This window comes from Podarcis raffonei, chromosome 13, assembly GCF_027172205.1.
Source record: "Podarcis raffonei isolate rPodRaf1 chromosome 13, rPodRaf1.pri, whole genome shotgun sequence".
Taxonomy (NCBI): Eukaryota; Metazoa; Chordata; class Lepidosauria; order Squamata; family Lacertidae; genus Podarcis; species Podarcis raffonei.
Window position 1 is genome coordinate 54,902,336 of NC_070614.1, and position 27,162 is coordinate 54,929,497.

A 27,162-nucleotide genomic window follows, 5' to 3' on the forward strand; every position below is an offset into this window, starting at 1 on the left:
CGGAGCTCGGAGGGAATCCGCCATTAAACAATGGCGCCAACCCGGAAGTCCGGTGGTGGACTCTCTTCATTGGCAGTTTTTAAGCAGAGGTTGGGTGGTTGTCTGTCATGGATGCTTTAGCTGAGATTCCTGCATTGCAAGGGGCGGGCTTGTCAGGAGTTCAGCCTAGACACGAGTAGGACACTGGCAGAGACACCTGCCCGACTGGCATGTTCTCTCCCTCCTGGTCGATCGTTCGGGAGCTTCAAAAGCTTTCTTCTGCCTGAACATCACAGCGACCGATGCCAACAGACATCGGCACACTCAGGGATCCGCAGAGTTAGCGCAGTTTGCATAACAGACCTCAGCAACTCAGCATTTTGGCTAATCTACTTTATTTACATACAGTGGTGCCTCGCAAGACGAAATTAATTCGTTCCGCGACTTTTGTCGTCTTGCGATTTTTTTCGTCTTGCGAAGCACGGTGTTGGAAAAGTTTTGGAAAAGCTTCAAAAATCACCAAAGTCTTCAAAAACCACAAAAAAGGCATGCTATGAGTTGCTCCTCGAAGTCAAGTCGCAACTGTATTAACGGTGTTAAAAAAAAGGAAACAAACTTGCAAGACGTTTCCGTCTTGCGAAGCAAGCCCATAGGGAAAATCGTCTTGCGAAGCAGCTCAAAAAACAAAAAACCCTTTCGTCTTGCGAGTTTTCCGTCTTGCGAGGCATTCGTCTTGCGAGGTACCACTGTATAAACCCACACGGAGCACTGCAACATGGCTCCCTCTCTAGCATCAAAGAGAAAAAGAAGAAAGGACAATAGTCCCACTTCACGGAACACAAACATCCTGTCTCCGTCACTTCCCACTCGGTGGAGTCAAAACATATGTGAAAGACAACAATCCCATGACTACAATCACGGAGCAGGAATTCTAACAGGGCTAGATGATTTTAGGACTTTTGTACCCCCAGGAAGCAGTTCCTGCACCTCCCAGCCGCAAGAGGGAGAGGCCAGGGGAGGGATCATCCCTCCACACACACACACACAGGACGGAGGCTGCGAAGTGTGATTCTCACCCGCTGCACCAGCATGGTGCCCTCGCCATAGGAGCTCTCTGAACCACCACTGCCACCCGTCAGATCCTCCACGTCATGCACCACCATGGTGCTCACAGAGTCCGTGTCGCCGTCTCTGCAACAGGGAGGGAGAGGTCAGAAGACACACAGAAGCGATCCGAGGGGGACAGAGGCCACGTTAACTCTGCCTCCTCTCCCCCCCCCCCACCCAGAGACCATGAAGTCTGGAAGCAGGCCCAACTAGAAAGGGAAGAGGACAAAGGAAAGTCACCCCCCCCAATAACACTAGAACCTGTGAGGGTTCAGTGAAGCTGAATATAAAAAAGGGGGAAAAGTCCTTCACACTGAACAGATTCAAACTATGGAACTCCCTGCTGCAGGAGGCAGTGAGGACCAACAACTCGGACACATCAGACTGATTCATGGAGGAGATGATAATAATAATAATAATAATAATAATAATAATAATAATAATATTTTATTTATACCCTGCTCAGGGCGGCTAACAAAATTTAAAACACTTTAAAACACTTAATTATAAAAGCAGCATAAAATACAGTATAAAAACATGAATAACAGTAAAATTCAAAAATCAATTAGATAATCCCCAGGGCTAGCTGGCTGAATTGGTCCTACTTGGGCCAGTAAAGAGACCAGGGGAGAATTAGCTGTGGGGTCTCAGAGCGGGTGAGGGAAGGGAAATAAAAGACCAGGCTGAATTCAAATTAAAGGCCCGGCAGAATAGCTCTGTCTTACAGGCCCTGCGGAAGGAGGTTAAATCCTGCAGGGCCCTGGTCTCCTGGGACAGAGCATTCCACCAGGTTGGAGCCATCACTGAGAAGGCCCTGGCCCTGGGGGAGGATAGTCTGACTTCCTTAGAGCCCAGGATCTCTAAACTATGGTTCTTCATGGACCTTAAGGTCCTCGGCTCAACTTCCATGGATGGAAGCAGCGATGGTTCTGAATGCCGGGCGCCGCTGCTCTTGTGCTCGGATCCCGCTTGCAGGTATCCCATAATGGGCACCTGGCTGTGGGAACAGGATGCTGGCCTGGGCGGGTTATGGGGCTGATCCAGTAGGTGCACTTCTCATGCACCTTCGGCCTCTCTGAAAACCCCTTGGAGAGACTCACAAGGAGGAAGAGCGCTGCCACTGGACACAGGCTCCCTTCCCCCTTTGGTCCTGATCCTCCTGCCACCACGGGGCTCCCCTGACCTCCTTGCATGACCTAGGCACTCCCCAAAAGCGCCAGCATGTTCATGGCCCCTGGCCTCACCTGGTGCCCGGAGTGTCTGCCGTGGGCTCAGAGCGCTCCCCTTCTCCTTCCTCCTCCTCCTCCTCTTCCTCCTCGCTCGAGTCCATCTCCTCGCTGGAGGAGGAGTAGTCCATGGCCTTCTTGAGGGGCTTGGGGGCCGCCTCCTCCAGCCGGTCCTTGGGCAGCACAAAGTTCTGCGGAGAGGAGAGGAAGGGGGTCACGGCTGCCGCAAGGAGGCAAAGGAGGAAGGAGAGAGAGAGAGAGAGAGAGAGAGAAAGAGAGAGAGAGAGAGAGAGAGAGAGAGAGAGAGAGAGAGAGAGAGAGAGCGCAGGTGGGAACAACACCAAGCAAGCTTGCATGAGTTGGCCTGCCTGCAATGGAGCCCCCACCCCACCAGGAGGACTGCCCAGTGGGCGCAGTTTGTGACAGGCATAGCAGGAAGCCAGCGCCAGCCTCTCCTGCCCCCCACCCAAGCCCCAACAAAAATCCCAGCTATCAATCCCCTAAAGGTAAAGGGACCCCTGACCATTAGGTCCAGTCACGGATGACTCTGGGGTTGCGGAGCTCATCTCGCTTTATTGGCCGAGGGAGCCGGTGTACAGCTTCCGGGTCATGTGGCCAGCAGGACTAAGCCACTTCTGGCGAACCAGAGCAGCACACGGAAACGCCGTTTACCTTCCCACTGGAGCGGTACCTACTTATCTACTTGCACTTTGACGTGCTTTCGAACTGCTAGGTTGGCAGGAGCAGGGACCGAGCAACGGGAGCTCATCCTGTCACGGGGATTTGAACTGCCAACCTTTCGATCGGCAAGTTCTAGGCTCTGTGGTTTAACCCACAGCGCCACCCGCGTCCCATCGATCCCCTACCCCCCCCTTTTCTGGTCTGCTCAATCTTTTTAATAAGGAATTGGGGAGATTTGTAACTTATCTTAAAGACTAATGTAAACAGTTTAAATTGTTAGTAGGATTGGAATATCACTTGGAGTTTAATGGTGAATTTTAGATTTGGGTTATAAAAGATGCAGGAGGAAATGATTGACAGCAGGACCCACAAAGGGGAGGAGGGAAGTCCAAAAAAAACTCCTTGGAATCTTGTTTTTATGTTGTATGCTGGATAGGTGACTGTAAAATGTCAATCTGAAAAACTAAATAAATAAATCCCGCCCCCCAAAGGAAAAAGAGTGGGAGGAGAAAGCCAAGTTTCTTGGGTTCTTGGGCACAAGTCATGTGAGAGATGCCTAATCAAAGCTATGCTCAAAGCAAAACGTGAGGTGTTCCACCTGTGGGGTTAGGCCGGTGACCCCCAAATGGGGCCTGAGATAGCTGGGAAGTGGGGGGGGGGGAGTCCAGCGATTCCACTCGGCAGCCCTGCTGAGCTCGAGGCCCGAAATTTGTTGAATTGGAAATACGACTTCCCATTTCATTTCTGTGCTCAGTTGTTTACAAGTCCCGTTTACGTGATTTTGTAGGTTCTGCGCATGGCTTTTCTCCGTTTCAGTTTTGTGAGTGCTTCCCTGCCCTGGGGCTGAAAACATTCAATGAAGCGGGGTGGGGTGGGGGATCTATATAAATGGCGTAAATAAATAAAAATAAATAGAACGGTGGCCGATTGGCTGCGCTGCCTGCCAGTCCTCTCTCCTCTAGGCCACAGTTCCACCCCCTGCCCCAAACCGAGCCAGAAGCTGTGAGCGAAAGCAGTAAGGGGAACTGAGAAAGGTCCAAGAGAGTTGGGGGGGGGAGATGCAGAGGGGGTGATGTCCACGGAGGTAGGGGGACCAGGGAAGACTTCATGATCTCACAATGCGGCAGCAGGACATGGTGGTTTGGGGGCAGCAGAGAGAGAGAGAGAGAGAGAGAGAGAGAGAGAGAGAGAGAGAGAGAGAGAGAGAGACTGAGGACGTGGGGGCACTAACCTCTCCGATTGCCCGCTTATAACTCTGAGTCGTGCAGAAGGAGGGAAAGAGGGAAGGAAGAGGAAGAGAAAAAGGGCAGAGAAGTTAGGCCGCTCCCCACCAGGTAGATCCCTAGGCTCTACCGCCTCTGCCCACCCCCCAGCCCAGCCTTCGGGGGTCAACACCCCAGCCACCCCACCCCCCGATCGCTTGCAAGTTTCAGGGCAAATTTCTAGTTGTCAAGGGAGGAAGAGAGGGAGAGCGAGAGAGAGGAAGAGAAGGAGAAATCCAGGAAGGAGAATGGCCAGGCTGGGCTATGGGTCAGAGGGGAGAATTTGAGAACACACACACACACACACACACACACACACACACACACACAGACAGACACACACCCTCCAGTCATGCCCTTCCCCAGAGGAAAAAGGGGAGTAAAGAAAACCCCAAAGTTCGTTTAAAACCCTTTCAAGGTAGAGCATGCAAGGAAGGCCACACATTAAGAAGCGGCCCAAGAGATTACATGCTCCAATTGCCCAAAAACTAAAGGTGTGTTTCCTCTCTCCCCACAGCTTCCTCTCCCCTCCCCAGGCTTCCGCCGCAATCCTCTCCTCCCTACAAAACGGGGCTGCGGTGCAACATCCGCTCCCCCCTGAACTTGGAGAACTTTCTGAGATTCCAACTAAACTTTGGGAGGTTTGAAAATAGAGGTTGGATGGGGTTCTTGAGCTGTGGTTCCTGCATTGCAGGGATGGGTGGGCTGGATGGCCTTTGGGGGTCCCTTGCAAAGATACGGTCCCATGATTCTATGATGGAGCCCAGCGGGCCCCCTCTGGGTGGACTCCTCAGGCTAGAGTGGTGGGGAGAGGGGAGACGGACGCAGAAGGGGCAGCCAGCCTCCTGCCTTCCTTCCTCAGAGAGTACTCACCGCTGGCCGCCCAGGCCGGGACCGGTGGTCATCCCCCTTGGGCTTGTTCCCTGGCGGCAGGATCGGAGAGCTGTCCAATTTCAGGGGGGCTGGAGAAGCAGAAGAGGCGTCAGAGAGACCCCAAAGGGCACAGACATTGTGAAACAACCCCCCTCCAACTGAACAAGTGGGGCTTAGGCAGGAGTGGGGAACTGAATGTGGTCAGCGGGCTGGATCTATAAGCGGGCAACGCTCCACGGACCACTGTCCCCCACCTGCCAATCATCGGACACCAGGTGACGGAAACACCAAACCCTGGTCGCGAAGGAGAGCATTCGGAGGGCACCATTTCAGAACTTCTCTGTTGGGTGGGTGGGTGTGGTAGAAAAGGGGGCCGTGGTTCACATGGGGGGCTGTGGGCTTAGTGCCTTGCTACCTATTCCAGACTGTCAGTGAAAGGAGAGGGTCCCGGGTTCAATCCCTGCCGGCCTCTCCAGGTATGGCTGGGAGATATTCCTGTGGGGTTGGGCGAGATTACCGGTGGGGTCCCTTCCAACCCTATGACTCCACGATTTCCTGCCTGAAACCCTAGCGAGCCGCTGCTTGCTGGTCAGATGGACAAAGCGTCTGCGGGTGCTGGGAATGTGCCCTCGCCAGACGCCTGGGGGAACCGCTGCAGCCAGCCAGTGTGGGCAACACCATAGAAGGCAGCTTCCTGCGATGCCAAGGAGCAAAGCCCAGGGAACTGGGCGCCCCCTCCCTGTAGTGATCAGGTGGGATTGCTATGAGGGATTATGAAAAAGATGGAGCAAGCCATTTGTGTCAGCAGTGAAAGCATTGCGTTGACTGGGTTTGATTCATTGACCATAATTTCTGATCAAATCCCACAAGCCTCTGCATCTCTGCCCCATTTTCTCTACTGGTCATTTTCTTTCTCTGCCTGACAGGCAGCATTCTAAACACAGGCCAGTTGTCCACCAGGCATCCTGGACCATATAGTAGGTAGCTTCTTTGATGTACCTTTCCTTGGTTTTGTTAATCTTAAGGTAAAGGGACCCCTGACCGTTAGGTCCAGTCGTGGCAGACTCTGGGGTTGCGCCGCTCATCTCGCTTTACTGGCCGAGGGAGCCAGCGTACAGCTTCCGGGTCATGTGGCCAGCATGACTGAGCTGCTTCTGGCGAACCAGAGCAGCGCACGGAAACGCCGTTTACCTTCCCGCTGGAGCGGTACCTATTTATCTACTTGCACTTTGACGTGCTTTCGAACTGCTAGGTTGGCAGGAGCAGGGACCGAGCAACCGGAGCTCACCCCGTCATTGCGGGGATTTGAACCACCGACCTTCTGATCGGCAAGCCCTAGGCTCTGTGGTTTAACCCACAGCGCCACCCACGTCCCTTTGTTAATCTTAGGGCCAGGAAATAGAGTTTCACATAGAAGGTGATAAAGATACTTATTTTTCCTTGCCATCCTTCCTTCCTTTCCTGCCTGTTTATGACCTCTGGGGTTTTGCTGAACGCATTCGTCTAGTCCTGTTTTATTTATTCTCAGATATGTGTGCATGCTCAGAGTAGTCTTTGTAGTTAAAAGGATTTCTTCTGATCTGACTTTGTCCCACCTGGGGTTTTTTGAAATGCTCAGAGGAAATCTGAATGGTTCTTACGAACACTGTGTAAAAAGTTCTTTTGTGAATAAAACGACCTGGGCCAAGGGGTGGACAGGAATTGTTATTATTGGCACTCCTCCCAGAGTCTTGCTGGTCAAGCCTCGTGTGTATTTTATTAATCAGGGTCCAATCCTTCCTTGCTTTGGAATGCAACTCCTCCCCCCCCCAGGTCACCCCAGATCTGGCCGCCCCCTCACCTCCTATGCGGTTGCGCTCCAGAGAGCCAGCCTGGGGCAGGTTGCCGGTGCCGGACTGCAGCAGACTGTCCGCCCTCTCCCAGCCTGGGTCACTCCTCCGGAGGTCGGGGTTGCTGCGGGGGGAAAGAGGGCATCCCTCTGAGTTTAGGTCACCTTCCCAGCCCCCCAACTCACTCCACACACCCCCTTGTTCCGCAATGCTTTGTCCCACCACCAGCAGCAGCAGCAGAGAGCCCATCACCGCGCAGAGAGAGAGTGCACCGCAGAGGAAGCCCCGCTCGGCCAGCAAGCCTGCTCCGTCATTACCTACTGGCGTTTGGCACGGGGGCCAGAGGGTCCCGGGGCGGGGTCCGGCGGGCGGGCTGCGGGGGGGCAGGAGGAGGAGGGGCTGGCGAAGGGCCCCCCCACCGGGGGCCCCTCTCCAGCCGGCTCTGCATGTGGATGTGCCAGGCGGACTTGCTACGGGGCCTGCGGAGGGGAGGAGCACACAAGCACGTCAAGGGGGCAGGCAGGGGGGCTGCGCTGCTGCACCCCCCAGGAGTCGGGGGGAGGATGAGAGGTGCCTACAGCCCTGCAGTGTGGGATGGCGAGGCCACTGCGAAGACTGCTCTGGCCCCAGGAGAGCCGTGGGTCAAGGGGGAGCTTTCCTCAGTCTTGGCAACCCTCCCAGAGAAGAGTTCAGGATACTTTGGATCCATCGCTTGCAGGACGTGGAGGGCTTCGGTTTGGGGGGGGGGGAGAGAGAGCTGGCCCCCAAGGTACCATTCTTTTGCTATGCTTGTTGGCCTCGCTTGTCTTTTTTTTGTGCGTAAAGAAAATTCAAAAGGACTTTACACAAAACTGCAAACCTAAATAAAGCTAAAACAATATAAAAAAAACTAAAACCATGGCTGTGCACCAAGAGCAGCCTAATGAATCCCACTTGCACTACGGAACTCCCTGCCTATTGAAATCAGGCAGAAAAGAATCTGCACGGGACTCTTTTCGGCGCCTGCGAAACACGTTTTTGGTTAGGCAAAGCCTGGCCAGCTATTTAGAGTGACGTAACGGTTCAGAATGTTTTAATCCGTTTCTTATAGTTTATTGCAGATTCCATCTTTCCAATGTTTCAAAGAGCTGCTTTCACCAATAATTTCATCGTTTTATGCTCTTTTGTAGATCACTTTGAGGGGTGTGTGTGTGTGTGTGTGTGTGTGTGTGTGTGTGTATATAATTTTTAATCAGGAGATGTATAATTTTTACAAAACAAGTTAATAAACTAGAGAGTGCCTCAAACTCTCCCAGAAATGTTTCTGCCTGGAAGTTGCCAGCGATGGCGCCAGGCTGGCATTCCCTGGCAAACTCTATAGTCCTTGGCACGAGGGTCCCTATATCAATGGGAAGCCCTGGGTCCTGGTCCCCCCCCCAGACCCCTTGGCACTCCCTCCCTCCCTGAGAGGACCCAGTTCCCCTACTCTTGCAGCCTCTCCCCACAAGACGTGGGTCTCAGCACGCAGCGCTGGACCCCCGGGGCACCTCAGGATCCTCTTACCTGGCTCGGACTGCGTGGACTGGCCGGATGGCGCCGCCGCCACTCCCCGCCCCGCTGGTGTTGAGTGCTGTCGCGATGGAGGACGTTCGCTGGGGGACCTAGAAGGGGCGGAGGAGGAGAAAGAGGAGGAGAGAAAGCATAAGTGGGGTGGAGGGGGGTCCAGGGAAGCCACCTGTCTCCTTAACAAGGGTCTCAGATGGGGAGGGGCAACTTTAAGACCCTCTGGGGCTCAGGGCTTCTCTCTCTCTCTGCTTCAGCTTCACATCTGGGAAAAGGGAGACGCGGGTTTTCTACTCTGCGAGGGCAAGCTGAGTGCTTTGCTCTGGGTGCTTTAGCTGAGATTCCTGCGGGTTGGACTAGATGACCCCTGGCAGGCCCTTCCAATTCTATGATTGCTGTGACTCAGAGGGCAGAGGCCAAGGGTCAGGGCTGACCCTCGCAGCAGCGTGTGGCATGAGGCGGCTGCAGTCTGCCACTCTTACCCGTCTCTCCCCGTAACCTGAGAACCCAGATGGGCTGGGAGAGACAGGAGGGACGAGAGGCTGCCTCACTCTGTTGAGCAGAGCCCCTCTGGCTCGCAGCCGTCCATAGGCATCTCCTCCTCATCTCTTCATCTAGACCTCTTTTTAAGCTTGGTGGCCATCTCTGCCTCTTGTGGCAGGGAGTTCCACAGTTGGCCTACGCGCTTGGCTTAACTGAGCTCCGCCTTCCTTGCCTCTCAAGGCAGAAAGAGGCCCCAACTCCCACGCCCCCTGCGACCAAAAAACCCCCCGAGAGACAGGGTGGGTGTGTCGGGGGGTACAGGAGGGACCTTGGGGTGCATGCGCTGCTCAAATGATGCACACCACCCTCAGGGCCATCCTCCTGCACATGCAGGACATGCGGTCATTTCACGAAAAGACCAAGCTCACTTTGGGAGGGAGGCAGATCTGCGAAGTGAATCCCGCAGCTCTTGGGACAGCATTGATCACCCTTGGGCAGATCTTCCCGGTGGAATTCCTCTGCCTGGAATTTGGGGTTGGGCTAGATGCGCCTCGGAGTGTCCCTTCCGACTCTATAGCTCTCCCACGCCTGGAGGGGGACGGGGCAGCGCTGTTGCTGCAGTGCCTCCTGCCCTCTTCTCCCCCAGAGGACCCAGGGGCCCTAACTTCTGCCACGACAACGCCCCCCAGCACACCCCAAGCCCCCTGCCCCTCCGCCGTTACCTTGGGAGGGGCCTCGGGATCCATTCTGACCCAGGGTCCTCGCTGTTCGGCGGCAGTGGTGGGCCGGCTCGGCGGCGGGGCGGGCCCCTCCGAGGTGGGGTCGGAGTTCTGCCGGATCATGCCCGCCCTTGGTGGGGATGGGGCGGAGGAGGAGGAGGCGGAGGAGGCGGCGGAGGAGGATGAGGAGTCATGGACGGGGAAAGCGGCCATGTTCTTGCTGGGCTGGTCCTGCAGCGACTGGGAGCGAGGGACGGGGGCTGCGTATGGCTTGAGGGGGACGCGGTGGGCGAGGTGGCTCTGCGGAAGGAGAGGGGGGCAGGGAGGGAGGGGGCAGAGGCTGAGAACGGGGAGGGGGCCTAGCTGCTCCCCCACCAGGCCTGCCTCCTCTACTGAAGCCTGCCATAGCACCACTGCCTGCAGGCCCCCCCTGCCCCCCCAAGAGCCCAGGAGGTCTCCTTCTTCCCCTCTCATTCATTCCTTGCCCTCAAAGCCCACCTCAGGATGGCAGAGTGCCCACGGTTCTCCTCCCCTTCCTCATTTCACCCCCACAACAACAACCCTGAGAGCTAGGTCAGGCTGGGAGCCCAAGAGCACCCCCCCCACCCCGAGGGGGAATCTGAACCCTGGTCTCCAAGGTCCAAGTTGGACCCTCTAAACAATAGACCACAGTGCGCCTCCCTCTTTTGAACAGGGTGTGTGTGTGTTGCTTGCTGGATTCCCATCCCCGTAGTAGACCAGGATGAAGTAAGCAGCACATAAGCGGCACACAAAACGCTACCAAACCATTCTACGTTCTAAATCTTATATTAAAGGTAAAGAGACCCCTGACCATTAGGTCCAGTCGTGGTTGACTCTGGGGTTGTGGTGCTCATCTCGCTTTACTGGCCGAGGGAGACAGCGTACAGCTTCCGGGTCATGTGGCCAGCAGGACTAAGCCGCTTCTGGTGAACCAGAGCAGCGCACGGAAACGCTGTTTACCTTCCCGCTGAAGTGGTACCTATTTATCTACTTGCACTTTGACATGCTTTCAAACTGCTAGGTTGGGAGGAGCAGGGACTGAGCAACGGGAGCTCACCCCGTCGGGCGGATTCGAACCGCCAACTCCTAGCCTCTGTGGTTTAACCCACAGCGCCACCCGCATCCCTAAAATGTTGTATTAATAATCCAAAAATTGAGAGAGCTATGTACAAGACCTACTACAGAAGCCACAAACAGAAAACTCATTCCAATTGTGTCCAAAAGGAAGATTCAGTCTTTAAAGTTCCTTTAGCCAGGCTCCTGTAGATATCAACAAAGGTAAGTTTGATCAAACGAAGTGTTGGTGATGTTACGCACAAGACACAGACAGGGTGCTGGCGTCTGTCAACTTTAAAGACTGAATCTTCCTTTTGGACACAATTTGAATGCGTTTTCTGTTTGTGGCTTCTATAGTAGATCTTTTACCTTGTTCTCTCAATTTTTGGATTATTAATATAAGATTTAGAACGTAGAATGGTTTGGTAGCGTTTTGCGTGCCGCTTATGTGCTGCTTACTTCATCCTGGTCTACTACGAGAATTGGCAGTACTTGGATTCCCATCCCTGCAGGCCTGGGGATCCCCACGTGCCCCCCCTCTCCTCCCGTGTAGGCCAAGGGGTGACCCACTTCTAATCCTCCCCCCGCCCCCCGGGATAAAGAGGTCAAAGCACAGCCAATGAGGGGGGAGCAGGAGGAGGAGAAGCAGCAGCAGCAGCGGATGGCAATGAGCGGTGGGGGTGACTGGCTGGTGTTTGTGCAAGTCCTCCTGTGCTCACTTGGGGGGCGGGAGAGACCCTCACCTTGTGCTGCCCCTCCTGGGGCTCGACGGGGCGCTGCATAGGCGGGGTCTGCGAGGCCGGGGAGGAGTTGAGCGACACCGACTCGGAGCGGGACTGGGGGGCTGACTCGGGCCCAGGGCCCCCCAGTTTGGTCTTGGCCACCGGAGAGGCAGAGTTCTGCTTGTTCATGCGGGTCCGTTCTTCCACCTGGAATCACAGAATGGCAGGGTTGAGAGGCTCTCTCCCCCCAGGGCCAACTAGCCCAACCCCGCGCAAAGGAGGAATCGTGTTCCTTGCCATTTGAATTGGTTGGTTCAGGCCCTGCCCTCCGGAGCAGCAAAAAACAAGCTTTCTCCACCTTCCAGGTGGGAGCCCTTCAGATGATGGCTGTCGTGGCAACATCTCAGTCTTCTCTTGAACAGACTAAACATGCCCGACTCCCTCAACCATTCCTCGCAAGGCTTGGCTTCCAGACCCTTCATCATCTTGGTTGCCCTCCTCTGCCCTCCTCTCAATTTCCTTTTTGTGGGATAACCAGCCTCACATAACTAACATGCTTAAGTCTCATTAATGCGTGAAGGGGTTAATGTCATAGAGCATGGGTAGGCAACCTAAGGCCCAGGGGCTGGATCCGGCCCAATCGCCTTCTAAATCCGGCCCACAGACGGTCTGGGAATCAGCGTGTTTTTACATGAGTAGAATGTGTCCTTTTATTTAAAATGCATCTCTGGGTTATTTGTGGGGCCTGCCTGGTGTTTTGACATAAGTAGAATGTCCGCTTTTATTTAAAATGCATCTCTGGCTTATTTGTGGGGCATAGGAATTCGTTCATTCCCCCCCAAAAAATATAGTCTGGCCCCCCACAAGGTCTGAGGGACAGTGGACCAGCCCCCTGCTGAAAAAATTTGCTGACCCCTGCCACAGAGCAAGATGTCCTGCCAGGCTTGGCTAGGTCACTCCTCCTTACCTTGAGGAGGGTAATCAAGCCTATGGTGCCCCTTCTGTCTACCTGAGGAGCTCACTGTGTAAAGAGGTCTGAGCTGATTGCTCCAAGCTCAGACCCCATGGCTCTCGCAAGCCACCACTGTGTTCCTATGCCAATAGTTTAGGAACTTTCACCTTTGTAACCATGCCAAGTTTTGCTGCCTGTGTTTTCTGGCTGACGTACGGAAAAGCACATGAACCTGACCTTTGGAGCGTTTGCAAGTAAACCATTTCTACCTTACTAAACGTGGACTTTTTCTATGCTGGGGAAGAGGAGAACTTCCTTACAAACTCACAAAGCCATATTTTAAAGGTTTAAAGCCTCTATTTCCAGGCTTTCCTTTGTTGCATGTGTTGTGGTTTTAAATCTCTGTTTGGTGGGGTTCATGCACCAGAGAGCACTTGAGTCCATCTCGGGTCCTGGCATCCAGGAATTCTCCTTTTACACGTCTATTTTCCCTTGCCAACCAGAACTGGACAAGGGGCTTACCTCCCGGGCCCAGGTGGGCTTGTCGGCGGGGTTGGCGCTGCGGTTGTAGTGGTAGAGGGGCTTCTTTTCCTGCTGCTGCTGTTGCTGCTGTTGCTTGTGGAGCTGCTGCTGCTGCTGGAGGGACTTCAGGTAGGCGTGTTCCTGCTGCAGCTGGCGCTGGAGCCGCTCCGACTGGCGCTGCTCCTCCAGCTGCTTGCGCTTGTACTCCTGGAAGGGAGGAGGGGAGCCGGTGAGGGCACTGGGGGGCGAGTCTGGCTCCCAGAGCAGGCTGGATCAGGCCGAAAAGGGTCCCCATCTTTACCCAGCACTGTGTTCTCACAGGGGCCAAACAGATGCCCACCGTGGGGATCCCACAAGCAGGATTCGAACACAAGATCACTCTCCTCTTGTGGATTCCAGAAGCCTCACCGCCTCCAGCTGAGCAGAGCCCTCATCCCCATAAGCCATCTGCAAGCCAAATGGGCCGGCGCCTGCCCCCCTGTGCCCAGCTGAAGAAGGGCCTTGGGGGTTTCCCCTTGGAGTTCAGGGTTTTTTGGGGGGGCCCAGCAGGAGCAGTAAGAAGCCCCCCTCCTTTTCTTTACCAACAGCAGTGCTTGTTCCTGGAGGAGCTGCTGCTGCAGGATCTCCAGCTGCCTCTGTTCCTCCTCTAACTTGTGCCTGATATACTCCTGGACAGAGGGGAAAAGGCAGCGGACAGAGAAGGAGAAGGGAGGGAGAGAAAGAGAGACAGAGAGAGAGAGAGAGAGAGAGAGAGAGAGAAAGAAAGAGAGGGCAACAGGTGAAGGAAGGAGGAAGGAAAGCGCACCCAGGCAGAACCGCCACCCAAACAGCAGAGGAGGAGAGGCCTCCCACCACCTCGCAGAACCTGCCACCCCATGGAAGCTAAACAGACCCAAAGACCTGGGAGCAGGGGCAGAATCCGGGCTTCCCTACAATTCTAGGAGTCAGTGCCTCTCTCGGCCACTAACACCCCCCACCCCTGCTTAAAGGTAAAGGTAAAGGGACCCCTGACCATTAGGTCCAGTCGCGGCCGACTCTGGGGTTGGGGCGCTCATCTCACTTTACTGGCCGAGGGAGCCGGCGTACAGCTTCCGGGTCATGTGGCCAGCAGGACTAAGCCGCTTCTGGCGAACCAGAGCAGCGCACGGAAACGCCGTTTACCTTCCCGCCGGAGCGGTACCTATTTATCTACTTGCACTTTGACGTGCTTTCGAACTGCTGGGTTGGCAGGAGCAGGGACCGAGCAACGGGAGCTCACCCCGTCACGGGGATTCAAACTGCCGACCTTCTGATCGGCAAGTCCTAGGCTCTGTGGTTTAACCCACAGCGCCACCCCTGCTTATCCTGCACCTTTTGTGGTGTGCCAGGGAAGGCGAAGGGTCAGGGAAAGCACTCAATGTCCCGCTGAGAAAACGGAAAATCTGCTTTATAGGGCACAGCTGCATCTCACGCAGGGGTTCGGTCCCAAGGGTTCTGCATGTACACAACCTTATCGTATGGCCAAATTCTTGGAGGTGTCCCCATAGCTGGCGGGTGACTTGGAGAGGGAGACAGAGAGAGAGAATCCCCCGTACTTTCAGAGTCCATGTGGGGAGCAGACCTTCCCCAGAGGGCAAAAAGAGCTTCGAAGGTCTCTGCCTCGCTTGGGATCACATTCATCGCACAATTTCAACCAAGCGTGGTTGAAATCGAGCAACTTAAATGTGTGTGAGATGCCATCGCGCTGTATACAGTGCCTTGGTCCAGTATACCTGAAGGAGCGTCTCCACCCCCATCGTTCTGCCTGGACACTGAGGTCCAGTGCCGAGGGCCTTCTGGCAGTTCCCTCACTGCGAGAAGTGAGGTTACAGGGAACCAGGCACAGGGCCTTCTCAGTAGTGGCACCCGCCCTGTGGAACACCCTCCCTTTGGATGTCAAGGAAATGAACAGCTACCTGACTTTTAGAAGACAACTGAAGGCAGCCCTGCTTAGGGAAGCTTTTAAAGTTTAATAGGTTATTGTATTTTAATATTGTGTTGGAAGCCACCCAGAGTGGCTGGAGAAACCCAGCCAGATGGGTGGGGTATAAATAATAAATTATTATTAATTATTATTATTATTATTACTGAGTCAGACCCACTGGGGTCCAGGTTGCTCAGTGCGGCCCACACTGAATGGCAGCAGGGGCTCTCCCCACATTTTCAGGCAGGGGAGCCTCTCCCAGCCCTACCTGGGGACGGAACCCCCAAACCCAGTGAGCTGTGATGGCATTTTGCCAGGTCCTGCCCGCCTGGCCCAAGCCTGGGCTGCTGCTGCTTCCATCCCCCCCGCCTTCCCAAGGCCCCCCCCCCAGTCTGTCCCACCTGCTCTCGCTCAGCCTGCCGGCGCTCCTCCTCCCGGCGCATGACCTGCATGTCCTCCAGGCGCCGCTGCTGCTCCTTCTCCTGCATCTTGCGCTGCTCCCTCTCTCGGCGCTGTTGCTGCGAGGGAAGAGGGGCGGGGAGACGTCAGAGGAGGGTCTTCCGAGCCCCAGAATGAGAAAGCAGGCAGGCCGGGGCCAGGGGAATCGACTTGAGGGCCTCCGCTTCAGTGGCCCCCGGGAAAACCATGCCCTGCCCCTCCACCTAAGTTCCAACTTTGAGTGGTGAGGGCTTCCCGGGATGGTGGAACCGCTGGGGTTTCTATTGTTATATTTCCCCTTTTCTGCGAAGGTTCTGTACTCCAACCTGCTGTTGTCACTGCTGATATTATTATTATTACTTCTCTCCTTCTTCATATCTGTTTGTAACTGAATTTATTTTCTTTTTTTTTAAGCCTCAGGTCCTCTGTGTGCTGAGCTGCCAAATGAGCTCAGTCCAAGCAGAGAAGCCCTTGCAAATCCTCAGCTCCTCTGCAAGCTGAGCTGCGTCAAACGCTCTCTGACAAACACTCCCTGAGACGCTGGCTGCTTTGATACCGAGCCGGAGTACCCCTCTGTCGCTGCTAATGCTGGATACTTCTGCATAGCGTTTCCTCAACATCTGACAGCAACGAGAAACGGAGCCTTTGGTGCTGTCAGCCCGGCCCTGTGGAACTCCCTGCCACTAGAGATCCAATGTCTAAATGCCTGCTGAAAACTTCTCTATTCTGCCAGGCCGAGGCAGGCAATTAAGAAGACGTCCTTCCACAATGGTTAACCGATGTCTGTTTTGAACTTTAAAAAATATGGTTTCGTGCATTTTTGTGGCAAACCGCTTCGATACCTTTAACGAAACAGCGGTCTGCAAGTTTACTTTAGCCTCAAGTTTACCTCCCCATTTCACCCGCCCGGCTCACCTCCTCCACGCGCCGCCTCTCCTCCTTTTGCTCCTCGATGCGCCGCTGGCGCTGGTGCAGGAGGTGCTTGATGTGGGCCTCGGAGTCACGGTGCTGGGCTGCCAGCTGCTGCTGCTGCTGCTTCAGGGCCTCCGAGTTGCTCTTGTTCTCCTGCTGAAGGCGGAGGAACTCCCGGCGCAGCGTCGACTCCCCGGGGACATTCATGATGGAGCTGGAGGGAGGGGAGGGGCGGACCGCTGGATCAGGCCGGCCTCCTGCTCTCACAGCGGCCGACCGGGTGCCCGTTGGGGGAAACCAGCGAGCGGGACCTGAGTGCGAAAGCAGCTCTCCCCTGCTGCGGGGGAGATTCAGGAGCACTGCTGCCTCCAAAAGGGGAGGACGGAGCAGAGCCCTTTGCGGCGAAGAGCTCTGTTCCGCGTAGGAGGCTGTCTTATGCAGAGTCAGAGCACTGGTCTATCTAGCTCTGTACTGCCTACACGGGCTGGCAGCTACCAGGATTTCAGGCAGGAGGCTCTGTCAGCCCTACCTGGAGATACTGCCGGCGGGGACTGAACCAGGGACTTTCCGCTGGCAAGGCAGACGCTCTGCCACTGACGCCCTTTGTCACGCCAGAGCTCAGGCGTGGAGTGAGGGGCTTGCCAGGCCTGCCCTCTGCCTCATACCACCTGCCAAACCCACCAGGAAATGGATGCCAGACATCTGAAGGCAGCCCTGTTTAGGGAAGCTTTCAATGTTTAATAGATTATTGTATTTTAATATTCTGTTGGAAGCCGCCCAGAGTGGCTGGGGAAACCCAGCCAGATGGGCGGGGTATACATAAATAATAATAATTATTATCCCACACAGGGGAGCTAGTTGGGGGGCTCCTGTTCTGCCATGGGCCAGGCAGGGGGAGGCAAGCGTCAGCACACTCTCATCTCTGCCCTGCTTACCTGGGCTCCCCTTCCTCGCCGCGCCCGTCTTCCTCCTCCTCACTGCCGCTGTACTCGTACTCCGTCTCGTCTGCCGGAAGAGGCAACATGGGCAAAAATCAGTGGAGCATGCGGGGCGGTTCAGCCCTTCAACGTCTCCCCTACCTCTGCCCCACAGAATGGTAGGGTTAGAAGGGACCCCTAAGCGTCTTCTACCCAACCCTGTGCTGCAGTGCAGGAACCACGGCCGCTGTCTCCCTCCTGGCCTCCCTTGGCTCCCCCCTCTGCCCCACGCACCTTTCTCCCCCCTCTTCTTTCGGGTGCGGTCGATGTGGTCCTTGAGCTGGATGCGGACCTGCCGCTCCGTGGGCTGGTCCCGGACGAAGGGGAACTTGAGGAGCTGCTCCGTCGGGGGGCGGCTGGTGTAGGCCTTGATCAGGCAGTTGTCAATGAAGTCGATGAACTTCTTGGACCTGCGAAGGGGGGGGGTCAAGGCAGTGGGTCTCAGTCTCCCCACACGAGCTCAGGCGAGCCAAGGGTCAGGCAAGATGCCTCCGAGCTCACTGCGCCCCCCTCCCACCTGAGGAGCCTCCCTCTGTCCCAGCCTGCTGGGAGGAAAGCAAAATCGGCTCCCATTTGCTCCTTGGGGAAGACCAGCCCCAAAGCCCAGAAGTGCCCGGGATACAATCCCCGCCCTCTGGGGGCCAAGACCCGAGTACCCTCCCCCCCTGACGATTCTGCTGAACTTGGTTGTGATGCCAAGCCAGCAGAGAGCACAAGAAGCGCAGCCCACGAGCCGTTAACGCCAGGCGGGCCAGCGCCCAGTTCTGCGCTCTTCTTCCTGGTTGGGGGCAGCAGCAAACCTACCACTTCTTGGATTTCAACTTGGGCGGCGGGTTGCGAGGGATGAGGAAGAGGGCCCTCATGGGGTGCATGTCGCACAGGGCTGCCAAGAGGAGGGAGAGAGGGGTGAGAAGCAGGGCCAGCCCTCCTTGCCCACCACAGCTCACACCGTTTTATTCCTTCGCATTTATTTGTTTTCTAATTATTATTTCTAATTTTGTTTTGTTTTCTAATTATTATTTCTAATTCTTAGGGACGCGGGTGGCCCTGTGGTCTAAACCACAGAGCCTAGGACTTGCCGATCAGAAGGTCGGTGGTTCAAATCCCCGCAATGACGGGGTGAGCTCCCGTTGCTCGGTCCCTGCTCCTGCCAACCTAGCAGTTCAAAAGCACGGCAAAGTGCAAGTAGATAAATAGGTACTGCTCTGGTGGGAAGGTAAATGGTGTTTCCGTGCGCTGCTCTGGTTCGCCAGAAGCGGCTTAGTCCTGCTGGCCACATGACCCGGAAGCTGTACGCCGGCTCCCTCGGCCAGTAAAGCGAGATGAGCGCCACAACCCCAGAGTCGGCCACGACTGGACCTCATGGTCAGGGGTCCCTTTACCCTTTACTTCTTATTACGTTCTTTCGACATATAACAACATTGCACAGGTGAGCAATGAAGGGTCCCACCCTAACCGAAAAGCTGGTGTTTAGGGCAAGGCATGTAAAATAACAACCAAGTAAGTTTTTATCCCAGGCTACTATTTTGTAAAAGAGACAACAAAACACTTTATGTTAACCAGAATGTGTTTTCTAATGTGAGCTGAGTCCTCTCTTTTCATTTTTTTCAGCCAGGTTCATAATAAAGCCGGGCCATTCAATTACAAAGAAGTCTTTGCGCTTTTGGCTGACTAACATCCTATAGCCTAATTGTTTTTGCATGAGGATTTTTGTTTTGTTCTCATTATGTATTTTGATCTTGTATTTTTATGCCCTGGGATCTGCGGATCGAGGGCGGTGTACAAATTCAAGAAATTAAATAACAGTAATAATAATACTGTTAATTTGTCAGCCAACTTTTCCACAAGTGCCGTTTGCCATACTGCGTTGTACCAATTTGTGAGATAAGCCCCTCCAAGTTCTTCCAGGGTCTCCTAGCTATGATCTTGGCTGCCAGCAGAAGAGACCGTTAACTGGAGGATGAAGCTGCAAGTTAGCACCATCTCCCATTTGGAGATGTTTCACCCTCACAGAACTTTCCCGCATCTCTGGCATGTATGTGGATTAGAGCCCTCAGTCCCCAAAGACCCCGCAGAATCTAGGCCTTCCTTTTCTGGAGAAGCCCAGGGAGTTGGAAGGCCGGCCCCACACGCCAGCCTTCCTCAAGGAGCCAGGATCCCCGGGCCTGAGGGAGCCACAGGATGCTACTTGCTGCCCTGCCCCAGCCCCGGGTTCGAGACCAGACAATCCCTGCCTCAAGCCACAACCATGCCTCTTCCTCTCACGTGTTCTACAGGGATATACGCTCGGTATTTATTACCCCTGCTCTGCAAAAATCTCCAAATGAATCCGAACTTCAATCCCTGGCAGAGGACAAGGATCCTGAGATCACGTTAAGGGTAGCCAAATTCTGGGCAGTCATAAGGATCAAGGTTTTAAATGATAATATGTTAGTGACTAAGTTTTAATTCATATATTTTTTAACTGTTGCTATATCTGCATTGTCCCCGTTATACCTAATTGCAAATTCAAATGTATCCCTATCGCGTTTTATGACTTCCTTGATATTGCACGTGGGCTGGAACTGGTCTGTGACCGAAATAATAAATTCAAGAGACTCACGTGGCGCTCCCTCGGCCATCTCGATGGCAGTGATCCCCAGGGACCAGATGTCGCTCTGTGGGGAGGAAGCGGAGAAAGGTTGTCGCAAAGGCAGACGCCTCGTCCTTCCCTGTCGGCCTGCCCTCTTCCTTGCTCCTTCTCACCCCTTCCTCGCCTGGGGGGGAGCAGCAGCAAGCCTTTCCTCTGCTCCTTGGCTCCCCAAATCCTCCTGCTCCTGCCTCGCCATACGGCAGTCTCTAAGAATTGCAGCAGGGGAGAGAGGCTGCTCCTGTGTTTGGGGTGCTGCCTGTGGGGTTTCCCCCTGGGGGGGGCATCTGATGGGCCACCAGGAGGGTGGGCTGTGCTGGACCGGATGGGAACCCTGGGGCACCTCTGCTCCAGCTGCTGCAGGATTCTGCTTGGGCTGAATCAGGCCAGCATCACATCTGGTCCAGCATCCTGTTCTCACAGGGGCTGACCGGATGCCTCAATGGGAAACACGAAAGCAGGGAAATGATTGAAGATCAGATGTAAATGCGAGTAAGAGAACTAAGAGATGTGTGGTGAATGCGATGGAAGTCTTTTATAATATTTTAACTAAGATTTATATATTGCAGCATTTGAAGCAAGCATTTAGTAATATTCCAGGTTATGAAAAGTACTGTATTTTTTGCTCCATAAGAGGCAGCTAGTTTTTAGAGGGGGAATGCAAGAAAAAATTATTCTTTAAAGGGAGCGCTGAGCAGAGCCTGTATGCATCCCAGGCTCCGCTCAGCGCTCCCTTTCACGAGCCGAGTGGAGCGTGTGTGCGGCGCTTGCAGTCATTGACGGGCTGCCCTTCTCCCTCCTTGGGGAAAAGCCCCCAAGAGCTGCACACACTCGCGGCTCGTGAATGGGAGCGCAGCTCTTGCGGGCTTCTCCGGGAGGTGGGGGAAGGGACAGAGCATGGCTAAGCCAGAAGCTAGAACAGCGAGAGGGAGTGCAGCGATCCCGCTTGCTGTTCTGGCTTCTGGGATAGCTGCACAGCCTCTTCAGCCCCTGCCCTGAAGAGGCTGCACCTGGCTAAGCCAGAAGCTAGAACAGCGAGAGGGAGCGCTGCACAGCAATCCCTCTCGCTGTATTGGCTTCTGGGATAGCTGCGCAGCCTGCATTCGCTCCATAAGACTCTGGAGGCAGAATAGAGTCACCGACAGGCCTCTCCCCCTCCATGCATTTGTCTAAGCTTCTTTCAAAGCCATCCGGGATGGCAGGTGTCATGGTTCCTTGTGGGAGGGACTCCCATAGTTTAAATACACCCTGCATGGAAAAGTCGTTTCTTTTATCTATCCTGAATCTTCCGACGTTCAGCATCATTGGAAGTGATCCAGTGGTGCGAGAGAGGGAGGAAAACTTCCCCCCTATCCACTTTCTCTGTCCTGTGTATCGTTTTGCAAACTTCTGTCATGTTGCCTCTCGCCCGCTTTCCCCTGAAAAGTCCCAAATGTTGCCATCTTTCCTCACAGGGCAGCAGCCTCTGCAACTGGGTTGCCACGGTGAGGACAGACTGGGCTAGGCTGGGTGTACTGCCTGGAGCCAGAGACAGGGCTCCGCTTATCCTCTTGCACCCGACTGCGTCCCTTGAACATCTTCAGGGCAGCAGCTGCCCTGCTCCTGCCAGGACGGGGAGGAAAGAAGGCACTCTGAGCTTTGGGGAGGCGGCACCTACCCTGTAGTCGTATGTGGCGTCCGGGTTCTCATCGCAGGCAATCACCTCCGGCGCCATCCAGTAAGGGGTGCCGATGAACGTGTTCCGACGCCCCACCGTGCGGTCCAGCTGGGCGCTGACCCCAAAGTCAACTGCAGGAGGGGGAAGAGAGCAGGAGAGTCGGCTGGTTGCAAAGGCTGCCTGGCTCCCGGGGAGGGGGCATGTCACAGACATGGGCAGGGGCGGATCCACAGGGGGGAGGGCATGCAAAAGCTGTAGGTTTCCGAGCACAATTCAAAGTGTTAGTGCTGACCTTGAAAGCCCTAAACGGCCTCAAAGGTCCAGTAGACCTGGAGGAGCGTCTTCACCTCCCTCGTTCTGCCCAGACACTGAGGTCCAGCGCTGAGGGCCTTCTGGCGGTTCCCTCCCTGCGAGAAGCCAAGCTACAGGGAACCAGGCAGAGGGCCTTCTCGGTGGTGGCGCCTGCCCTGTGGAATGCCCTTCCAGCAGATGTCAAAGAGAAGAACAACTACCTGACATTCAGAAGACATCTTAAGGCAGCCGTGTTTAGGGAAGTTTTTAATGTGTGACATTTTAATGTATTTTTAATCTTTGTTGGAAGCCGCCCAGAGTGGCTGGGGAAACCCAGCCAGATGTGTGGGATATAAATAATAAATAATAATAATTATTCCCACAGAGGCATGAAAGGCCCTCGGACCAGATGGTGATTTATTATTTCTACATTTTAATGCCACCTTTATCTTCCAAGGAGCTCAAGGTGGTGTAAGTGCTTCTCCTTCTCCCCTTTTCGCCCTCACAACAACCCTGTGAGTTAGGCGAGGCTGAGAGGCAGCGACTGACTCCAAGGTCACCCAGTGAGCTTCATGGCCGAGTGCGGATCTGAACCCGGTCTCCTGGCACGTAGTCCAACACACTCTTGCCATTAGAACCAAGAGCCCCTTTGCTACGGCTGTTCTGGGCGAGTGACAGCTGGCACTGCTCTGAGGCACAGCTCAGGCTGCCTTGAGAAAAAGGTGGGCTATAAAGGCAGGGGAACAAATAAATGCGGACAGGGACTGAAGGAATGAATGAATATGGGTGGGGTGTGTGTGTGTTGTGTATCTTCCCTTCACCTACCTAACTTCACCTCCGCGTTCTCAGTGAGGAGGACATTCTGGCCCTTGATGTCTCGGTGGATCACCTTGTGTGCATGGAGGTGCGCCAGCCCCTGCAGGGAGAGAGGAGACAGGCGTGAGGAGGGGGTCCCCGGTGCCCCGGCCAGGACACAGCTTCCGCAGCAAACACACACACACACACACACACACACACAGGGCTGCCCAGAGGCTGCCCCCCCTCCACCAGAGCCTCTGTCCTGCCCACCCACCCTGAGGATCTCCCGGCAGATGTAGGCAATGCAGTCCTCCTTCAGGGCGTTGCCTTTGGTGTTCTTCACCAGGTCTGTCACGGAGCCTGCGCCACAAAACTCCATCACCAGCTGCAGGGAGACAAAAGACCAGAGCAGTTGGGGGGGGAGGAGCTCTGAAGCCCTCCAGCCAGGGGCAGGCAAAGGGGGAGCACCCTATGCCATCCCACCTCTCCCCCCCCCATATCTTCCTTGACCAACATCCCAAAGACCCCACTTGAGCTCTTGGTCTGCAGAACTGGCCCTGTCGCAGGGTGTGACATAATCCCTGTCCGCATTTGCAAGAACTTCGCCTTTTGGTATCAGGCAGGCGCCTTCGCTGTACCCAAAACATCTTGGTTTAGACAAGCCTGCCCAAATGTTCAGAAAGCCGGCATGGGCTTCAATCTGGTTTTGGCCTACAGTCATACCTAGGGTTACAGACGCTTCAGGTTGCATGATTTCGGGTTGCGCACCGCGCAGAACCCACGCAGAAGTACCGGAATGGGTTACTTCTGGATTTTGGTGCTTGTGCATGCGCAGAAGCACCGAATCGTGACCTGCGCATGTGAAGACGCGTGGGCTTCAGGTTGCAAATGCTGCAGGTTGCGAACGTATCTCCTGCATGGACCACATTCGCAACCCGAGCAACCACTGTATTGCTATTTTAACTTTTTGAAAGCCTTAAATTATTGCTATTAATTGTTTAGTGAAAATTTCACTGTTTCATCTGTTTTTGTAAACTGTCTTGAGGTGGGGGTTTTTTTGGGGGGGGGGAGTTTGCAATCAAGTGGTGAAAACACGTCAAAAAATAAATAGATACCCAAACACACATTGATAATTTTATTGTTTTATCTTTTTTTGTAAATTGCCTTTTTGAGTTAAAATAATAATAATTTATTATCTATATGCTGCTCATCAGACTGGCTTGCCCCAGGCACTCTGGGCAGAACAGAACAGAACCAAGCAGTGCAAAAAAAATCCATGAAACAAATAAATCAAGATACCTACACACAGACCCCAAAAGGTGTCCCCCAGGACTCCCCCAGGGGCCAGTCACAGGCCTGCAGATGCAAGGGTTTCCTAAGGGGCTCCTGGGCCCCAGCAGACCCCTCCCAACTCCACCCCCTGAGCCTCACTTCCCCCTGCTCCTTACCCAGAGCTGGTCGTCGTTCCCGGGGGGACTCTTCTTAATGAAGGCCCCGTAGTAAGTGGCGATGTTGCGGTGGTGAGAGTACTTCTTCAGCATGTTGATCTCTTGCTTGATCTCTTCCTCTTCGTCCTTTTTTTTGGGGGGGGAAGAGGTGGTGTCAAGAGGAGGCCAGAGCCACACACACCCCACTCATAATTATCTCGAGGGCTGCTGCCAGAGCAGGCGTAGTCATCTCCTGGCCTGCGCCTTCCCCCCAGTTGGCAGCCCGGCCGAGAAATGGGGCGGGGGGGGGGCCAACCGAGCATCCCCAAGCCCCCTCCTGCTGTACTTTACCTCCGTGACGTCCATGACTTTGATAGCGGCCAACTGCCCCGTCTTGACATGGCGACCCTGAGAAGGAGAGAGAAGAGAAGGAGGCAATGTCAACATGGACCTCTCTGGGTTGCTCTGCTCTTAGACTGCAAGCGCCTGGGGGGCAGAGACCTGATTGGTTTTGGCTGGGAAGCGTGGATAGCCCTATGTACTTGGGGTGGTGGGGTGTGTTTGCGAAGGGCTTCACTCCCCAGATTCTTGCAGCGCAGGCCCGGCAGAGGGAGCCAGAGGCCTGGCCAAGCCACGTCCCTCTGCCGGATCAGGACCTCCCCCCCCCAAAAATGGAGGGGCTTAAAAGGATGGCTGGGACTCATCAGGACAGGAAAGGGAGAATCACACCAAGCCAATTTGCAATTTCTGTGGGTTTTGGAAACAGCAGAATTCAATTCAAAAAGGAACAAGAGAGAGGAAAAAGGAAGAGACGTTAAAATAAATAGTTTGTAATGAAAAAAATTTAACAAGTAATCCAAGGACAGGAAAGGGAGCTGAAACCAAGCCTCAAGGTGCGTGCGCGCGCACACACACACACACACACACACACACACACAGGACAGGCCCCTCAACAGCCCCAGTGCAGAGAAGTCCTTCCACAAAGTGAAGGACATGGTCTGGAAAGCAAGCCTTAAGAGGAGCAGTTGAGGGAGTTGGGGATGCTTCGCCTGGGAAAGAGGAGAGGTGAGAAGACACGATGGCCATCTTCAGATATCTCAAGGGCTGCCCCATGGAAGAGGGAGCAAGCTTGTTTCCTGCTGCCCCAGAGGGGAGGACCTGAACCAACGGATTCAAATGGCAAGAAAGGTCATTCTGACTGAACATCAGGAGGAACTTTCTGAATGCAAGAGCTGTGCAACGGCGCAGCGGACTCCCTCGGGAGGGGGCAGACTTTAAGCTTTTAAGCAAAGGTAGGGGGGCCATCTGTCAAGGATTCATTAGCTGCGATGCCTGCATGGCAGGGGGTTGGACTAGATGGCCCCTGGGGGTCCCTTCCAACTCCACAATTCTAGGAGTCTCGAACTGTACGCTTTGCCCCGCAAGCTCAGCCATTGTGGGTCAGGGGGAGACACAAGTTGCCGGTCAGAGGGCAAGACATGACCGCTGATTGCAGGGGGATGGGCTAGATGAACTCGAACTCATCAGGCTCGGGAGTCTCTGGCTCCAAATCCCCCCCCCAGCCACAAAGCTTGCAGGGTGAATCTGATGCACTTGAGCATCTCTGCTGGTTATTGAGAAGATAAAGTGGGGGGTGGGATTGCATATAGTGAACCTAAAAAGCAGCCTTGTGTGGAGTCCAGACCCTGGGGAGGCTCCTTGCTCTGTGCTGTCCACACTGGCTGGCAGCAGCTACGCCTTGGAGCTTCAGACAGGGGGTCTCTCCCAGCCCTGCCAGGAGATGCCGCCATTGGGAAGTGAACCTGGGACCTTCTGCATGCCAAGCAGTCAGAGGCAGCAGTGCTTCAGAGTACCAGTTTCTGGGTGTCCAGAGAATCCTAAGAGTTGAAAGGGACCCCCAGGGGCCATCTAGTCCAACCCCCTGCAATGCAGGAATCTTGACGCATGGTCTCCCATCCATTCTGAAACCATACCAGACCCTGCTTAGCTTTGCAAATGTGCTAGCCGTTTTATTGCTGCCTCGCCAATGCCTGGGTCCTGCATGCAGGTTCCCCACAGGCTGCTATTCAGCCCCTGTGAGCCAAATGGGCCACTGGCCTCATAGCCTTACGCTCTGCCAACTGAGCGGTACTGCCCCAAGTTGCATAAGAGGAGGGGGCAGGAAAAGCTTGAAGACAACAGACAGCAAGCTGGGGGGGGGAGGGGATGCAGGTCATGGGGCAGGGGCCTGCAATGACCCCCTGATCCTGAGGACCAATGGGCAATTTTGAGGGCAGGTCAGAGACCCACAGAGCAGAAGGGCCCGTCAAAGCACCCAGATCTTCCACCAGTAGCAGAAGGGACAGTGGGGTGGGGGAAACAGGGGTGCCAAGCTGAATCAAATATGGGGGGGGGGAAGAGGTAAGCCACACCCCACATAAGATATGCACACACGCTATTTGAAGGACAAACCTTGGGGGGGGCTAATACTTTACTGGGGGGGGGAGAAGGGAAAGAATCACAGAACTGTAGACTTGGAAGGGATGCCAAGGGTTATCCAGTCCAACCCCCTGCAATGCAGAAATACAGCCCTCCCCCCCACTCCACCAGTTTCTGTGGCTTACTGCCCTGCTAGGACCTTTCACCACATCCACAAACACACCCCACAGGCCTCCTCCACACCCCACACGTGTTGGCATCCTCCATGGCCCCATCCAGTCCCCGTGGCGTCTCCTCCATCACCATGTGGGGGCTATTTGAGCACTACTGGGGGCTGGGGAGAAGGACAGGGAGAGCTGCGAAGCGTTTCTGCAAAGCCTCTCCCTCTCCACACCCCCCCCCACCGCCACTTCCCCGCTTGCCCTCAGCCATGTGCTGGCATTGTCTGTGGTGCCATGCAGCCTCACGCGTGGGCAGCCGTTGCCTGGCAACCGCCTCCCTCTTCCTTTCAGAGAGGCACTGAAAAGCCTCTCTTCTCTTTCCCCCATCCCTCCCCAAATAAAATAAAAATCGCTGCTGTGCGAACAGAATGATCTGGTACACCCTCTGAGCCTCTCCTGGGCGTGGAGAGACGGGAGAGAAGGAGGTCAGTTGGCAATGCCTCACCTGCTGCTACCCAAGGGCCAGGTGATCCAGGAG

General features: G+C 54.8%; 1 protein-coding gene across 9 annotated transcripts in view; it reads right to left on the reverse strand.

Moving 5' to 3' along the window:
• Nucleotides 1–27,162, reverse strand: part of MINK1 (misshapen like kinase 1) — a 60,567-nt gene that overhangs the window by 12,517 nt on the left and 20,888 nt on the right. Inside the window, exons 3-24 of one of the 9 annotated variants that reach the window (XM_053363111.1) lie at nt 24,397–24,453; nt 24,067–24,192; nt 22,893–23,003; nt 22,646–22,736; nt 21,530–21,660; nt 19,846–19,900; nt 18,048–18,126; nt 17,478–17,653; nt 17,202–17,271; nt 16,270–16,480; nt 15,318–15,434; nt 13,556–13,642; nt 12,975–13,181; nt 11,522–11,707; nt 9,705–10,001; nt 8,500–8,597; nt 7,275–7,436; nt 6,969–7,081; nt 5,129–5,217; nt 4,225–4,248; nt 2,331–2,503; nt 1,056–1,170 (exon numbers count right to left, since the gene is read on the reverse strand). In XM_053363111.1, coding sequence (XP_053219086.1) covers nt 1,056–1,170; nt 2,331–2,503; nt 4,225–4,248; nt 5,129–5,217; nt 6,969–7,081; nt 7,275–7,436; nt 8,500–8,597; nt 9,705–10,001; nt 11,522–11,707; nt 12,975–13,181; nt 13,556–13,642; nt 15,318–15,434; nt 16,270–16,480; nt 17,202–17,271; nt 17,478–17,653; nt 18,048–18,126; nt 19,846–19,900; nt 21,530–21,660; nt 22,646–22,736; nt 22,893–23,003; nt 24,067–24,192; nt 24,397–24,453 — 2,775 coding nt within the window. The remainder of the gene's footprint in view (nt 1–1,055; nt 1,171–2,330; nt 2,504–4,224; nt 4,249–5,128; nt 5,218–6,968; nt 7,082–7,274; nt 7,437–8,499; nt 8,598–9,704; nt 10,002–11,521; nt 11,708–12,974; nt 13,182–13,555; nt 13,643–15,317; nt 15,435–16,269; nt 16,481–17,201; nt 17,272–17,477; nt 17,654–18,047; nt 18,127–19,845; nt 19,901–21,529; nt 21,661–22,645; nt 22,737–22,892; nt 23,004–24,066; nt 24,193–24,396; nt 24,454–27,162) is intronic. The other 8 variants (XM_053363113.1, XM_053363118.1, XM_053363114.1 and 5 more) reach the window with 8 other exon arrangements.